Here is a 16487-nt window from a genome sequence, read left to right as displayed (position 1 = left end):
GGTTTAATTGTTTTTCCCAACCCTTCAGGAACCCATTGAAATATACACACAAAATTTTATCGTTATCGTTCCAGCCGTTTAGGAGGAGTAGAGTGACAAACACACGTATTGTAGAACGTATGTTTAAGATATTAAACATTTGTCAATTTTCTTAGTCAATACAAATATTATACGTTTTATATAACTACATGAGTATCAAAAAAACTGTTATTTGCAATATCTCCATTCAATTTACAACTCCGTTTCCAACTTTTATTTATACCCACTCATTTGGGTAGAAAAGGTAAATACCGGGTAGATTGGGTAAATACCCGATAAATACCCGATATCTATCCCGGGTATTTACCCGCCGCCCATCTCTAATCAGAACAGAACTCTTCAATGACGCATGGTACACGTTTGGTGATTACGAATTTCGATTTTGACTTGGACTGGGACCCGGACTCGGACTCATACCCGGATCCGGTTCGGACCCGGACCTGGACTCGGATCCGGATTCGGACCCGGACTCGGACCCGGCCTCGGATCCGGACTCGGACCCGGTCTCGGACCCGGACTCGGAACCGGACTCGGACCCGGACCCGGACTCGGACCCGGACTCGGACCCGGACTCGGACCCGGACTCGGACCCGGACTCGGACGCAGACTCGGACCCGGACTCGGACCCGGACTCGGACCCGGACTCGGACCCGGACTCGGACCCGGACTCGGACCCGGTCTCGGACCCGGACCTTGACCCAGAAAACCACTATGATACCTTAACTAAATAAACAACTATGATTACCTACCATAAAATTAATGTAGGTATAAAGTACGATGATGCCAATCTTACTAGCCCCTCCCGCTTAAACTACGGCATGCGCCATTAAGTGGGTTAGGTTAGGTTTGAACTGCGATCCTCACAGAACCGAACAAGGATTAGGTTAGGTTAGAACTGCGAGCCTTACAGAAACGAAATGCTACTTGAAAAGTGGGTTTGATTAGGTTCGAACTGCGATCCGCACAGAACCAAACTGCTGTCTGAGGAGTGGGTTAGGTTAGGCTAGAACTACGACCCTCATGGCTCCTCTTCACGATGGGCCAACGCCGGCCACTCCAAGGGACGCATTTATGCGTTAGAGGGAGCAAGTGATATTGCTATCTCATTCTACCGCATGGCTGCGTCCCTTGGAGTGGGCGGCGTTGGCCCATCCTGTAGAGGAGCCATTATACAGAAGCGAAATGCTAGTAGAAAAGTGGGTGGTTTTACCTCCTTTTCTACATAGTGTACCATCTACAATAATCTTTCATCGGCCCCCATGGAAGTCCGTTTTTTTTTCTTAAAAATTATTGTGTTAAAGCTCTGTTTTCCTAGTATAGCGGTGCCGTCATTTATCTAGCTGCCGTTTTCATACAAAATAATACGTCTAAATATTTATGGATTGAGTATTCGGCCGCTATATGATGGCACCGACATCCTAGGAAACCAGAGCTTTAGTCCTATCGATGGTTTATTTTGTCAAGCACTCGTTTTTGCGACGAAAAATTCTATGTCTGGTCCGCTGGTGGTTTGGTGGTGGTACTGTGTTGTCCGTTGAACTTAAAAACACGTATCTGTGTTGGCTTAAAAAGTTGGACCGAATTATCGCATAGCCTCCAACCGCTATTTGAATAACAATTTGTGTTCAACCGTCCGGGACGCTTACAAATTCATATAATTATAATATTGAGTTGTTTTTTATGAGGCCAGAAAACGATTTGTTCTAGATTTTACGAGGAGATGGGTTAAATGTGCGTATTCAATGTATGAAGTGCGAAAACATCAACAGTGTTTTAATTGATATCCTAGAGTAGTACTTAACAGATTTTGTTATATTTTTGTCACGCAGTGCAAGTGTTATTTAAATGAAATAATTTCATAGAAGTTTGACGGTTAAAATAACACTTGCACTGCGTGGGTTATCAAAATTGCTGCAGACTTTTTTTGGTCTAACTCTACATTACGATACAAGGGCGAAAAATAGGAAATTCTTAACGAGTGGTGATAAATTAAAACGAGACCGTAAAATATTTTATGAACTAAATAATTAAATACAGCAGGGTTCTAGCTCTTTTACTGCACTTTATCTTTTACGACACGACGGGCTCTTAAGGCAATTAAGTCTATATTGCATTAAAACTGAATCACGATCCCAACTTAAGTAACGGCGGCAATCTAAACTTTTGATGGCGGTCATGATTGTCATGAAACAACCATTTCAACCGTAGATGCACGGAAATTTTGCTAACGTAAATGTCTTGGCAAAAAAGAGTAGTAATTAAAAAGTGGCAACACTGTAGTGTCGTTCCGTTCTCTTATATTAATTGGTTTGAAACTGACGACACTACAGTGTTCCCACTTTTTAATTTATACCCTTTTTTGCCAAACTGTATATTTACTAACAACTTAGCTACAACACTTTTGAAAGTTGTAAGTACATACATATTTTAAGTCCGAAACGCATTTTTAAAATATTCTGTGTTGTACGTTGTGCCACTGTATTAGGTACCTAATATCCACTAGCGACAACGGACTGTCGGCGCGATTCGGGAAATGAATTAGAACTCATTAGATATGAAATACTTAGTAAAGATATGTGACGTTCCACGACAAAGTGTACCTTATGGCGGCCGCAATAATATTGAAGCGGCGTTAATAATAGCGTAAGCGCCAACCGCCATAAGGTGCCTTTTGCAGTGGAACGTCACATATCTAGTGATTCTCTAATTCATTTTCCGCGCCATGTTATCACAAGTCTTATACATAATATGCTTCCTGTATTGCTAGGTATAACTATTTAAATATTTTTAAAGAAACAGTCTCTATTTAGACACAGCTACTGTGTACCTTAAAAAGGTCCGTCACGATAGAGCTATAACACCAACATAAAATTAACGGCGATAACCATCAAGGAAACAGACGACCTGTCAGACATAAATATTTATAGTTAGTGGAAGAATCAATGAAGAAGTGTGCACGGAAATATCTGGATATCGGCACACGACGGAATGTCCCGCGCACAACTCTTACTCCCATAGGTTTTACTTAATAATGCCTCAGAGAAACCAGTATTATTGGGGCCTTTTGATTCGTGAACATTGCTTGAAATTAGAGACCATATTTTCGCTGGTTTGCCTGAGTAAGATGATAGAGGTAGTGATGACAGTAACAGCGCAGCTGCGCGCGAGAAAAACCGCGTATCTCATGAAAGCCTCGCGAAAAAAGAAACATTGTATTATAAGCCATATTACTGGTATTTTATTGTTCTTATACACTTGTGGCTTGCAGCAGAGGCAATAATAATTAAAAGTTACACGGAATTCATTTTAATTTTGTAATTGCGTCCATAATAGAGGTTATATCTACCGTAATTTTGTAATGGTTAAAATGTTGATTGCCGCTATAAGACAAACATTGTTGATCCGATTTTTTTGATTTTTCCGTTGAAATATGCGTTATCGAAAGTATCGAACTAATATGTAACATAATTTGCATGCAGACTATTACAAAAAATTGCTTCAATAACAAAAAAATACATATGTATTCACAAGATCTAAAGAAAACTATATGAAGAACACCTTTGCTTACAAATGTTAATTACATGGTTGACATTTAATTAAAGGCGAATTTGAATTCATCTGCGCACGCGCCTAACAGGCTGCGTGAAATATCGACCCGATATCGACAGATGTTTCAACAGGTGTCGTAGAAAAAATTGTCAAGTTATTAGTAAGAAAGACTAGGAGGGGTATTCTGATTGTAATGAGGGGTTATGAACTTGATTTAGATTTATTATGGAAATGTTAAGTGACATTTCTCCACCCAGAAACGTCTCTTTTGACACTGTCAGATCACGTCCATAGAGTCAGACCAAGTTAACTCTGCATGGCATTTGCAATGACATGGGAATGTCATCAATAATGTAATTTTTTTATGAAATTATGACGTTTAGAATGATACTCCCTCACCTGGTGCAAATAAGTTATCTTATGGTAACATTCCATTTCTAACCGCAGCTGCACTACCGGTACTGAACGCGTCGCTGTCATTGTCAATTTCCATAGTAAAATTGACAGTAATGCAGCTGCGGTTAGAAATGGAATGTTACCCTTAGACGGGCTCTAATAAATCGCGATCAAATTCATAACTTGTTAATACAATCAGAATAAGCCTCCAGTTATAAGTATACAAGACTAGAACGGAATGGTATGGATATTCAAGTGTTATCGTCACGACCGACTTTTTTTATAGCAGCATTTTTTTATCGATTAATTTTGTAGCACCCTTGTGAGTGAAAATAGATGTTCAGGTGGCGATGGTTGGGTTAGTTTTATGTCAGTATAATTATTTAGTAGATTTTTTATTAATGGAATTATTTAATGGACCCGGGTATGTCCTTAAACTACGTCCAGGACCCGGGTATGTCCTTAAACCACGTCCAAGACCACCGGTGGACGGGCAGCAGCGTCCCTCAAATTCGGTGTACTCGTGTAAGCGTGGCGATTATGGCATTCACCCCCCAAAAAAGGGGGAGGCCTATGTTCAGCAGTGGACGTCTTATGGCTGAGATGATGAGATTTTTTATTGAAATTACAGGTGTCATCGTGAATAGACTAATTATGGAGTGTACCTATCAGTTTTGTTGTACCTTTCGTTTCGTACCGTGAATTATTATTTCTTGAAAATAATGTGTATGTTACAGTGGCGAGAGTGGCGGAGCGTCTATAGAACTCGATTCCCATTGGCTTGCCTATTTAGAGACATCTGAGAACTTTATTCTAGAAATAGCAAGCCAAATAAACTTCGGCTTACCTAGTGAACATTTATGGCACGCCGTTATTGGTAGGTCAGGTATGTTACGATTAAGTATGATACATGTTAAGAAACTATTTCATTTGAATAACAAATGTCACTATTAAGTAGTTTTACAATATAACAGAGTTGCTATGGCATTCTAATCTCACCTAAGTAGGTACCGTTATGTATATATCATGAATATGTGATTCTATGTCCATTTCCCACCGGTTACCACAATACTTAGTATATTAGGTAATTTAAATTTACCAAAGGTGTTGTAAAATAGTTTTATATTCAACAATTGTTCCATATCACTTATTAGTAATTCTGTATCCACATGGTGTCCAATTTTATAGCACGTCACACATGCTAACACGTGCTCAAAATTCTAATCCAAATCAGATTACGATCTCGTAAAAATATGTATTATATCTCGTTTATATTTTACGGCACATAATCAACATAATTGCATATATATTGCCTCTTAATAGAGCACTATAGAATGATGGTCTCAGGACTATAAACGAAATAAATGAATACTTTTGCACATTCGTTTGTATCACATTTTACTCATACATATATTTTTATGAATGGATAAAACACTGGTCAAATATTGAGTAAGGGACAAAAAAGTATAAAAAACTTGTATCTTTAGTTTATTATCTGCATTATTGTATACCACATGGTCGAAACGATGTTCAGATTTATGTAAATCAGCAGCTGGGTGTCGCATACACTACAATAATTACCACCTCATCACTTCATCAGTCTCTCAATCCTGAGATGTCCCGAGCTTGAGAAGATGAGTCTGCTCACCTTTACCATTTTTTTAAACATACATATGCAATAAGCAACTGAATGTCATATTGGCAAAAATACCAGTTTTACCTCTGACACCGAAATGTAGATTAAAGAATGAATAAGTGCGATAAACTACCGTGGATCGCGCGCGTGTATTAATCCCCACGGAATGCGCGTGCTCCATCAAACTAACGAGACCGCATTTATCACTGCGCCGGATTATTGTTCCTCAAATTGCCTCCAAGATCATTGCCAGCATTTTTCATTTCGATACCAACGTTGATTACTTGCTACGATTAATCTGCTGTTGTTTCATTTTAGCGTTTGCTGGTTGCGGTCTAAAGTCGTCAGTACGAAATATCATTTGATATTTACCCCTAGATTTTTGGTGAAAGAAAAGCATCGTGAGGAAATCTGCTTACATCCACAAACAAAGGTGTATGTGAAGTCCCCAGCCCGCATTGAACCAGCGTGGGGAGTTGGGGACTTGCGCTGCGGTACAACTTAGTGGTTTATACAAACATGCCTGAGGTATCCAGGCATAGTTGAAGAGTGGGATGAGGCTAGTTTCCACAATTCCACATGACATCTGCATATAGTAATCCAGCCTGTTATTCCTCTTGTTGGGCACAGGCTTCCTCTCCTCCTACGTGAGAGGGCTTGGGCTTTATCCCCACACTGCACTGGCCCAATGCGGGTTGGGGATTTCACATACTATGCCTTTGAATTTCTTCGCGGATATATGCGGGTTTCCTCGCGATGTTTTCCTTCACCAAAAAGCTACATTTGAAATGATATTCCGCACGAAAGTTCAGAAAAACTTATTGATACGAGCCAGGATTTGACCTCACACCCTCCGGATTGAAAGTTGGACGTCAGATGCACTCAGCAACCAGGCCACCACCGCTTTATGATACTTGATATGAAAATTTCGTTAGATAAATTGACTTCGAATGGAAGGTTCTGTAATTTTCTAATCATCAAAAATATGAACCATTCGGGGACTATTAAAATCAATTCGTAGTATAGTAAGAGCAATTAAACTCCATTAGACAGTTTCCATAAAAGCCTTTCACGTGCGCTTCGTGTAAACACTCAGCTCGTGAGGAGAGTGCCCGACAGTTAGTAAAATAACTTCTGTATACGCGCACCTGTTCAAAGAACGTTGTAGAGGATAGTGAACGACCGCTTCTCCACACAAACGTAGTCCCCATTTTCCTTCCTGGATATTAACTTTATGGAAAATATTTCTGCACATTTTATTATAAGTACATATATTAACCATAGCTGTGCCCCTTGACTTTTTTAGATTGATTATTATAAAGTTAAAGACTCGTCATCCTCTGCTTTCTACACGGTCGTTTTCTACAGAGACGCGTTGGACAAACACTGGTGGAGGCGGATCATCCGCTCCAGATGCAACCCTGATACTGAACACGATCCTCAGACATGAGGGACCGACCAAAGAGATTATTATAAAAGTTAGGAGCGAAAAACAAATCCCATCCAATTTTTAAATGCTCCAAACTCTTATAATAACTGAAAATTAGAAAAAAATCAAACGATGGGTCGTATCTGTGGTTGATATACATCAAAAACGGGGACTTCGTTTGTATGTAAGGCGGTTACGGGGCGGTCATCAACTTTCGTCTTAAATGCTAACGATACCGATACTTTCATCTCGCTCGAACTAATCGTATTCGAACTACGTCCGATCAAAAGCGTTTACGAATCTATAGTTAGCTCGATTATACAAAGCGTTGTAACGAGGGCAAGTTGTCATAACAAAAGTTTATAGAGAACAGTGACTGAAGTTAAGGTAAACGCCGGTCGGATCGAGTTTACAAACAGGGAAATACACACAGATTTGTAATGTAGGGAGTAATAACCCTGATGTGATCAACAACATTGTTTAAGACATTTTATTACCGGACATATAAAATACCTACAATAGAGACCCACGACATGTTGTTTTATGAACGGTCTGCTACCGCTGCTACCGCTAAAAAAGCTGTTCTACATCATCACCTCCTTTGGCGTCCTTTTAGCGATTAATCCTTCAACCGTTCGGTTCAAACGAACGTAATGGCTCCTCTACACGATGGGCCTACGCCGGCCACTCCAAGGGACGCAGCCATGTGGTAGAATGAGATAGCAATATCACTTGCTCCCTCTAACGCATAAATGCGTCCCTTGGAGTGGCCGACGTTGGCCCATCGTGTAGAAGAGCCATAAAATTTTCTTTATTTCCTCAACAGTACTTGGTCTAAACTAAAGGACCAATTTGGGCACCTATTCTGAGTACCTTACCTACAGCGGAGTGTGCTAAGGATACTTAGTAGGTACCAAATTATTTAATTAGCAAGTCGGTCCCGTCTGGAGTAAGATTATGTAATACACGTAAAACATTTCAACTAGCTAAGGTAAATCTATCAAAGTTTACCATAATTGTTTTCTACGTACGTTAAAATGTAAAGCAACTTCAACGACCGTAATCTACCGCAGTACTGTTAGCTATAAGGAAGAGATAAGGGCTCGGCAAACAATGAAGGGCTCAGCGCGACACAGGTGCGCAAACACATATGAGGCAATCGCACGCGCACGTTCGTCGACGTCGAGATGACTGCTAAGAGATTTTGGATGAACAATCGCCCAGAGGCCTATAAAAAGGCCTACCATTCCATTGTATATTTTGACGAATGAAACTTGCATTTTGTCGTGGCAGTTTTTGATCTGTGGGCAACTACTGGTTATATTAATTGACTGCTATAATCTGTTTTGATTTTTAATTTTTGTTAACAGTTTTTGTTCTTTACTTAATTCGTAAAGAGCGATGCTCATAAGTACTTCAGTTTATAGTACCGGTATGAGGTAAGAGCATACCGCAAACACCCAGTGTGTTAAAGCAATTGCTTGTTTCTATTTTATGGTCGAGATGGCCACTAAAGGAACCAGAACCACCTAGAACCTAAGTGATAAAATAAAACGTTCATTTTATGCAAGAGAGATATGGATTAATATGGAATGCTTCTAGGATGGATAAAATAACGTAGGTATACTTATTTCTATTTCTATTAGTGACTTCAGTCTTATGGGGATCGAAATTTTCAGTTTCCAAAACGAAAGTTTGCTTTATTTCCTAAGAAAATGCTCTGAAATTTTCGAGCACTTTTCCACCTTTCCGAACTTGCACATCTGAAGTATTCTGTAGGGTCAGGTGGGGTAAATATAATACAAGGGTACAAATAAGGCTAAAAACTTATTATATTTCATCCCTATTCCATTTAAAAAAAAAGTAAATTACGTTTTTGAGTGTTTATTAAGAACTAGGTAAGTCTTTATTTTTACCCGTGTCTTATATTTATCCCACCTAACCGTAATCTAAAATAATGAGTTAATGAGATATCTTCTATAAGAAAACAGACCACGTAGCCAAGGTGCCAATCGCTTACGCTCCGTAGCGATCGAAACGCAACTGTCACTGTCAGACTAATATGAAAGAGTGAAAGAGAGACATAATGCTTTTAGTTGTCGAAGCGATAGCGATTGTAAACTTGGCTAGGCCGGCAGTTTCTCCACGACGATAGCAGAAACAGGGTCATGGTTAATACAGAAATTAATTAAAAGCCGTACACGTAAAAGTTGCATGAACTGCCAACACCCCAGACGCGGATTTGAGTTTTTTCGGAGGTCATCGCCCGCGTGATTCTAATTAAATCAGACACCTTGAGACCGGACACTTACGATACAATGATGTAATCCTAACTTCATGGACATCCCATCTTTCTTCCTTATTCCTCCTAATATGAACCGTGGCGTCTTTTAAATAGAGTTCCTTTTTGGAAACACTGAAAGTCAGGTAAGAGCTTGAGAAAGTTAATAGTGAATGTATTCTTTTAGAGAGATTGATAGGGCTATAGCGTGCTCCAATTAAATAGTGGGAGTGACTTTTATGAGAACGAGGACGCTATTAAATGTATCAAAATAGTGGCTCTAGTGAAAAACGGTATAAGTTTCAATAGTTTCATACAAATTTTATGGAACTTGTACCGTTTTTAACTGGAGTCACATCATGGTTTATTCAGTTCCTGTGATTGTTTTTGTTTAATTTTCTTAATGTAATATTAGGTTAATTTACTACCATATCATTGTGTGATTAGATTGTCACGAAATCTGAAGACTTTTGCTTTTAATGTTGCTCTACCTGAATTTGCTGCGACCGACGACGTAAAATAATTGAAAATATTATTGATATCTACTTTTATATATATATTTTTTCAATTTTTATATGTGAAGGTACTTCTCAAGTTCGGAGTATGACGAATTATAAGTGTTAGTGAAATATTAAAATATTATATTCAGACATTTCAGACGATGGTATCGTCTTGGGTCTTCCCATTCGTTTTTCGTCAAGTTCTTAAATTAGTCCTATTCTGCTTTCGTCACCCATTCTACATTTGTCACAATCGTCGGTGGCTTTCAATGTAGAATGAGTGACGAAAGCAGAATAGGACTAATTTAAGAACTTGACGAAAAACTAATGGGATGACCCAAGACGATACCCAGACTATTGACTCCCTCTCCCTACTTATGTATCGTATGATTTGTGACCTTTAAGGCTCACTTGAATATACTAATGTCCTTTTAAAGCCATGCATTTCGCATCATCAGCATGTGCATAATATATAATCCATTAGGCCTTTCACCGGCCATCACTCATTACTGCAGTCGCGTCGAGACGAATGTGAATGCTTTGGCTTTTTCTTGCATTCCTGGCACGAGCCACGTTCACACCATTTAAGGTTTAAGACAAGGTAAGAATAAGAAAACATTAAGCTTAGGACAGGACACTTAGGAGGTCCAAGGGGGAGGCCTATGTTCAGCAGTGGACGTCTTATGGCTGAGATGATGATGATGATGAGGACACTTAAGGGGGAGCATATAACCAGGAAATTAGGAACGAAAGATATGGATCACCGCGCGAAAATTTCAACGGAAGATATGGCCATTGCACGGGATTTTTAAAATTTTAAAATGTCAATTACTCTGAAAATCTAATTCTGTTTAAGATTTTTCTCGTCAAATCCCTCGGCTATATCACCCCAGCTACATTATACCAAAATCAAAAAATTTATTGTATGGTATGTAGGATAACCATAGTAGGTAATTAATATATTGTAGCTGAAAATAAAGGAAAATTAGACACGACTGACTTCTTGATTCTTCTTGATTGACTTCTTTCTATCGTAAGTAGTATTTTTGTATAAGTATACGTTTATGTGTGTCAAAATTTAATATAAAAACTACAGTTTTGCGTTACCCCTCCTCTTAAGAAATCAAGTGCTGTTTTAGAACAGGCATATATATGAAAGGTCTAACTTAGACATATTTAAGCATGCAAAAAGGTAAAACCTTTCCTGACTGTGTTGGAGTCAATACCATAACCGGCATAAACAAAACCGGTTTTTTATCTTAAGATAGAACTATTTCGTCTCCTCTGTTATCTGGACTATTAAGGTAAGTTTCAACACTTCCAACGGAGATAAAATCAAAATAAAACGTTATCTCAAAGTTGAAGTATACTACAGTGAACATGGTAGGCACTTATACGATACGATAGGCAGAGTCTATAAGCTGCTTTGCCAAAGTAAAACAAAAATAATAGGTAGGTAGTGTAATGATGAAACAGTTCCTAAGTACCTATATCTTCTATTAGCTGTTACTCGTATTGAAATGTTCAGTTACTTAGCTACTGTCTTTATAAACATAATGACTAACATAAAATGTTGTTATTACCTTAAAAAATACTAAACCACCGCTAAGGTGCCTCGTACTATTACGGGTCCCATTGTCCATCACCGCAGTATCATAGGTGCAGGCATTTTAATGAGAGTTTGATGCAGCTTCCTCGCCCGCCATCTTGTTTTTTTTGCCTCGCCCGTGTCGTAATTACGTGTATGTAAATTGTATCAGATTTATCAAGTCGCTACAAGCAGGAATGTTGTTAATATATTTCTGTGAACCGTTTTCATCTTGTTACTATCCTTGTAATGAGGCTTATAATTGTTTACAAAAAAATATATAAAACGTAACCTATAAGTAACGTAAGTTATGTGTGCGCATTGCGAAAGTAGACCTTAGTGTGGGAATCATAATGCATTGTCTTAAAAGTTACTATGAAATCTGCTCGCAGATTTTCATGTCTGTCTGAGTAAATTAAAACATTATACGTGCGTCTTTTATGTTCATAAGATGCAGTTACTGCTTAAGCAGGAAGGTTTAATCCAACGAGTTTATTCTACAGTTTTTAACACTTATTGGTACAAAAGTCACGTCAACAGACGACCCCTGTAAGCCTTAACCCGTCATCACACAACTGCATGCAAATTTAAGCTTTAATTGTGGGTTGTAAAGCTCTATTTAGAGAACCGTCGAGAATAAATGTAAATGAGTACACACCGTTACGAGTGTCGCCAAACTAAATTGTCCAGCCGGGCGTGACCACTATTATATGTTTGCTTTTGACCGTAAAAATAATATGACTTCATGGTACTGCCTCGAGTTGTTTGTACGTATGCAAAGATAATAGACTTTGCTAAGTGGAAACTTCGATCTGGTGATGATGAAATAATTTCTATTGTATTTATGTACCCAAAACAAAACGGGTTGGAATTCTTAGGACTGTTATGAATTATGATGAAGATGTCGTGTCATGTCAATATTAAACAGCCGGTGTTCAAAACAATTATGTGTAGGTTTTCAGTACCCAAAGGGTAAAAAAGATTGGACTGTCCGTCTGTCTTTCTGTCACCAGGCTGTATCTCATGAACCGTGATAGCTAGACAGTTGAATTTTCACAGAATGATGTATATCTGCTTCTGCTGCCACTATATAAACAAATCAACGTCACTTTATCTTTTAATTACCGAACGTACACAACATAATATTATAAAGCATTTTAGACTACCATAAAATATGTATACTTGTAATTAAAAATTCTTAACCAATCAAGTTCCGTCTAAATGATAAATAAACATACATAATTTAAATATCTGTACACATTTGCAATCACTGTATCTCTATCGTGACTCCCCTACGAGTGTCAAACGTGGGTAGCTTGAATAATTTTAAACTCTAGCCGCCCATACGTCAAACCTTGCCAAGCAAAATGAAATTTTGAGTTTGTCAACACAAAGTTCAAATTAGAATGGAATAGGAGACTTTTTATAGGTCTCTGGGCGGCTAGAGGTTAATCTGCCAAAGGCATGTGTGAGTAATCATTAATCGTGATTGTTAATCGAAGATTATTTATTCTAGCGGGACTGGCTTACCCGATATTTGAATAATGCCCATCGTCGCCTCTAATGCCCTCTATACCGGTATTTATCACTGAGTATTAGGTACCTTCGGATTATTGGAAGCTTTTAAACCGGTCCACGGATTGTGATGGTGTGAAGTATATAAAAACTTTCATGTTCTAAGCGCTTCGCGGTAATGTGTTGTTTGTTTAAGTTTTATCTAAAGTACGATGCTATTTTTAATAAAAAACCGACCTAGTGCGAGTTGGACTCGCGCACGAAGGGTTCCGTACCATTACGCAAACCCTGCAAAAAAAACGTTTGTTGTTTGCACTTAAATATTTATTTTATTCCGTTTATTACTAGGTATTTGTTGTTATAGCGGCATCAAAATACATCATCTTCTGTGCAAATTTCAACTGTCTAGCTATCACGGTTCATGAGATACAGCCTGGTGACAGACCAGTGGAGTCTGAGTAGTTTTTACTCTTTGGGTACGGAACCCTAAAAATACTTCTTCTACAACAGGCAATGATTCGGAAACCTGTTTTTTTATTAAATTCAGACTGTTAGTTAGAAATATCGAAATCTAATTTTGTTAGGTTACGTCACACGATTTATTAAAGATTTAAATTAATTGCTTAATGATTATTTTAAAACTATAAATTTAAGTCAACAATAAGCTACTTAGCCCAAGTTTTTTACGTTGTAAACTCACGTACGCGGCTTTTAAAGTGTGAACACAAGTCCCGCCCACGCGCGCCCATTACGAGAGCCAACAGTTTGCGAATCCATCGGCTTTAGCCATTGCTTATTTAATCAACACCTCAAAGAATTTCGCGAGTGCTGCGTAAACATTTTATACCAACCTTTTTTAGGGTTCCGTACCCAAAGGGTAAAACGGGACCCTATTACTAAGGCCCGGGTCTCCTATAAACGCCATCGGCCGCTTACAGCGTCTGCGTCACGATGCTTACTATAGAGATGTACTGTTGTGGTCTGTTTTAGACGTCGACGTCAGCGTCTTTTTTGTTCAAAAACGTTGACGCTGACGCCAGACGCCGCGTACAGCATAAAATAGGAGACCCGGGCCTTAGACTTCGCTGTCCGTCCGTCTGTCCGTCTGTCTGACGAGTCCGACTCGCACTTGCCCGGTTTTTTTTCATGTTCTTTCGGTTTTATGCGCAGCTATGTGGCTTTGAAAGATGTTAAGAGGTCCACAAATTACCAGTTCGCTGAACGATATCAGCCTGTCTTGTCGGGAGCTGTCAAATTTTGCATTTAACTGACAGGCTGATATCGTCCGACGAACTGGTAATCAGTGGGCCCCATAAGGATAAATTAAAGACAGTCGTCATGGGCAAAGTCGATAGGTACTTTTCTTGGCGTCAGGGCGTCACTCAACTCAAGTGAACACTTTTCTAAAACCTCTTAAGGGGTCAACTAAGTCAAAACATTCCATTTATTCGTTCAAGTGAGTAATTATCACACTTTTCTCGAGATTAAGTTCACACCGGCTGATTCATAGTTGAACATTTCCGCTCTCATCACGAGATGTCGGCCCAATCAAGATAGTAATTAAATTAAATTGTTGTACTGCTTTCCGTCTATTTGAGTACCTACCTACTCGCACTAATTTAGGTTAGAGTAGATGTCATGACCTCGTTATCAAATGTAAACATTTTAAAATTAATGAAACAAAAATTTTAGTCAAAAGTTTTGCACTCTGAGCTAAAAATAAAACCAAGGACAATAGGTAGGTACTAATAGTTGTTTTTTGAAGATGCCAATGCCATCACATCAACAATGGTATCGGTGAATCTCACATAACAAAGTAGGCTGCCAATTTTAACTGGTGAGAAATACCAACATACAGAAACGTAATTGAAAACAATGTAGACAGTACACAGCCCAGCGTACAGCGTTGTTTTAGATGTAGCTTTTCCCAGAAGCGTTTCGTAGTGCAAAAATTAAAGTGAACCCAATTTTACCCAGAACCAGGGGTGCGAAACTCCTGACTTCGGCCAAACTCGGCTCCGCTCGGCTCACCATTGCTCCGAGCTATTATTAGGGTTGACATAACTTGACGTCCCTTTGCGTACACGACCACAGATAAGATAATGGCTTGAATTTTGACAACCCTAAATAGCCGAAAGGGACAGTGCCATTTAGATAGGGACATCATAATTCGACCCTGAACCGCTGTCAAACTTCGGTTTTATAGGGAGTTTCTTTTCTGAACGGCAGTACTATTATTTATTCTGTGCCAGAACATTACTTTCAGACACTCACCTGCACAGCACTATTCAAGAAGCAGTTGTTCTCCCCCGGAGCGTTCCACAGCCCCTTGGTGGTGTGGAAGATGCCAGAGTCGCGGGAGTTATCTCGCGAGTGCTGCGGCCGCAACTCCTCGTGGTATACGGCCGCCATCCCGGCGGTCGCCATCACCGGGCGCTTAAGTCGTGGCAGCAGTCACGTGTCTTCATGGTCACTGAAATTAAGTAGTTTGTTAAAAACATGTATTTACATACAATGTTATATATATACAGTGGTACTAACTAAACGAAATTAAATAACAAGCTTAAATCTAAAATAGGCTCCTGAGGCATTGTACCAAGGATGCCGGCGGCATTTCCTCGCTGTATCGCAATGCTGATACGTTGTGCAAAGTAGCCGCCAGCTCTTCAGTAGTTTGATTTAATCGAAATTAAACTTTCGTCAGACATATTTTAAACTATTTAGACGACAACGGTTTCACTCACTTGAATTTTTAGTCGCTATTGGCGACATGTTTTGCAGTGTAACAGTCGTGAGCACTCGAGCCTGAGGAAGGACCCTGAAGGACCCGAAACATGTCGCCAATAGCGACAAAAAATTTAAGTGAGTTTGTTTTACATTTTTTGTAGAGCAATTATGGGTGAATACAGGGAAACTGGTGGTTTTCTTTGTGGTCACAAAATTAAACAATTTCGCCACATTTTGATAAGATCAAAGAAGTAGAAGGTATGAACGTGCCTATATGGATCCAGCCGGCTTATTATATATAGCTTTATCCATTTGCATCCACGTGATAAAATAACTGTCACTTTTTAACACCGTGGGATAGAAAGTGACGGACACCGTTTTATCACGCTGTCACGTATACAAGAACGACCATCACATCCATACAGTAAGACTAAAAAAGTGCTTGACCTTCTTATTGGCAGTCAAAAGGATCAGATCGTTTACCATCATATCACAGCACAACATAGCGTTTACAAGATATTCACAAGAGACGACACGTACTAGATCCATTCTAGATACGTTATAGTTTAGATATCAACTAGTTCACTTTTCCAGCGCAATTCGGGCAACCAATGTCACTTTTACGTTAGATAGAGTAAGATATCTATTAGATGTGAATTGGATCTCTAAGTCGTATCCTGTGGAAATCGTTCAAGAATATCTCCAGAATCGCGCAAATGTCAAATTTGACAGGTTAGATCTTAAACATATCGTTATCGTATCTTAGTGATGTCTAAAAGATATCTAATATGTCTATTTCAACATCCGAATCGGGCCCTATAATCATT

At 39.0% G+C, this 16487-nt stretch overlaps 1 protein-coding gene across 1 annotated transcript in view; it reads right to left on the bottom strand.

Annotated features, from left to right (window-relative positions):
• LOC134664270 (uncharacterized) overlaps positions 1–15360 on the bottom strand; it is a 121239-nt gene extending 105879 nt beyond the window's left edge. Inside the window, exon 1 of the mRNA XM_063520818.1 lies at positions 15208–15360. Coding sequence (XP_063376888.1) covers positions 15208–15360 — 153 coding nt within the window. The remainder of the gene's footprint in view (positions 1–15207) is intronic.
• Between the last annotated feature and the right edge of the window lie 1127 nt (positions 15361–16487).

The sequence above is a fragment of the Cydia fagiglandana genome, chromosome 5, assembly GCF_963556715.1.
Source record: "Cydia fagiglandana chromosome 5, ilCydFagi1.1, whole genome shotgun sequence".
In the NCBI taxonomy this organism is placed as follows: domain Eukaryota; kingdom Metazoa; phylum Arthropoda; class Insecta; order Lepidoptera; family Tortricidae; genus Cydia; species Cydia fagiglandana.
This window is presented reverse-complemented; position numbering and strand designations above follow the sequence as displayed.